Consider the following 1,013-nt stretch of genomic DNA (forward strand, 5'->3'; position numbering starts at 1 on the left):
GACACGCAGTTCGTGCGGTTCGACAGCGACGCCGAGAGTCCGAGGATGGAGCCGCGGGCGCCGTGGATGGAGCAGGAGGGGCCGGAGTATTGGGAAGAGGAGACACGGAAAATCAAGGAGGCCGCACAGACTTTCCGAGTGAGCCTGGGGAACCTGCGCGGCTACTACAATCAGAGCGAGGCCGGTGAGTGACCCCGGCCCGGGGCGCAGGTCACGACCCCTCCCCAACCCCGACGGACCGGACGGGTCGCCCCTAGTCTCCGGGTCCGAGATCCGCCCTGAGGCCGCGGGATCCTCCCAGACCCTCTACCAGAGAGAGCCCCAGGCGCCTTTACCCGGTTTCATTTTCAGTTGAGGCCAAAATCCCGGCGGGGTGGTCGGGGCGGGGCGGGGCTTGGGGGACTGTACTGACCGCGGGGGCGGGGCCAGGGTCTCACACCTACCAGAACATGTACGGCTGCGACCTGGGACCCGACGGGCGCCTCCTCCGCGGGTATGGCCAGTTCGCCTACGACGGCAAGGATTACATCGCCCTGAACGAGGACCTGCGCTCCTGGACCGCTGCGGATGAGGCGGCTCAGAACACCCAGCGCAAGTGGGAGGCGGCGGGTGTGGCGGAGCAGTTCAGAGCCTACCTGGAGGGGCCGTGCCTGGAATGTCTCCGCAGATACCTGGAGAACGGGAAGGAGACGCTACAGCGCGCGGGTACCAGGGGCACTGGGGAGCCTTCCTGATCGCCTGTGGATCTCCCGGGATGGCCTCCCGTGAGGAGGGGAGGAAAATGGCATCAGCACTAGAATGTCGCCCTCCCTTGAATGGAGAATGGCATGAGTGTTCCTGATTTCCTCTGAGGGCCCCCTCTGCTCTCTAGGACAATTAAGGGATGACGTCTCTGAGGACATTGAGGGGAAGACAGTCCCTAAATACTGATCAGGGGTCTCCTTTGACACCTGCAGCAGCCTTGGGCACCGTGAATTTTTCTCTCAGGCCTTGTTCTCTGCCTCACACTAAAT

At 63.5% G+C, this 1,013-nt stretch overlaps 2 protein-coding genes across 2 annotated transcripts in view; both read left to right on the top strand.

The window, feature by feature from the left end:
* Window positions 1-784, top strand: LOC105533259 (class I histocompatibility antigen, Gogo-C*0203 alpha chain-like). Its single transcript, XM_011971644.1, has 2 exons — window positions 1-184; window positions 430-784. Exon 2 carries the CDS (start codon window positions 450-452, stop codon window positions 732-734), a length of 285 nt encoding a protein of 94 aa, XP_011827034.1. The 5' UTR covers window positions 1-184; window positions 430-449; the 3' UTR covers window positions 735-784.
* LOC105533269 (class I histocompatibility antigen, Gogo-OKO alpha chain) overlaps window positions 1-1,013 on the top strand; it is a 10,950-nt gene that overhangs the window by 6,885 nt on the left and 3,052 nt on the right. The window lies entirely within an intron of this gene.

Source organism: Mandrillus leucophaeus, unplaced genomic scaffold (genome assembly GCF_000951045.1).
Source record: "Mandrillus leucophaeus isolate KB7577 unplaced genomic scaffold, Mleu.le_1.0 Scaffold1234, whole genome shotgun sequence".
NCBI classification, from domain to species: domain Eukaryota; kingdom Metazoa; phylum Chordata; class Mammalia; order Primates; family Cercopithecidae; genus Mandrillus; species Mandrillus leucophaeus.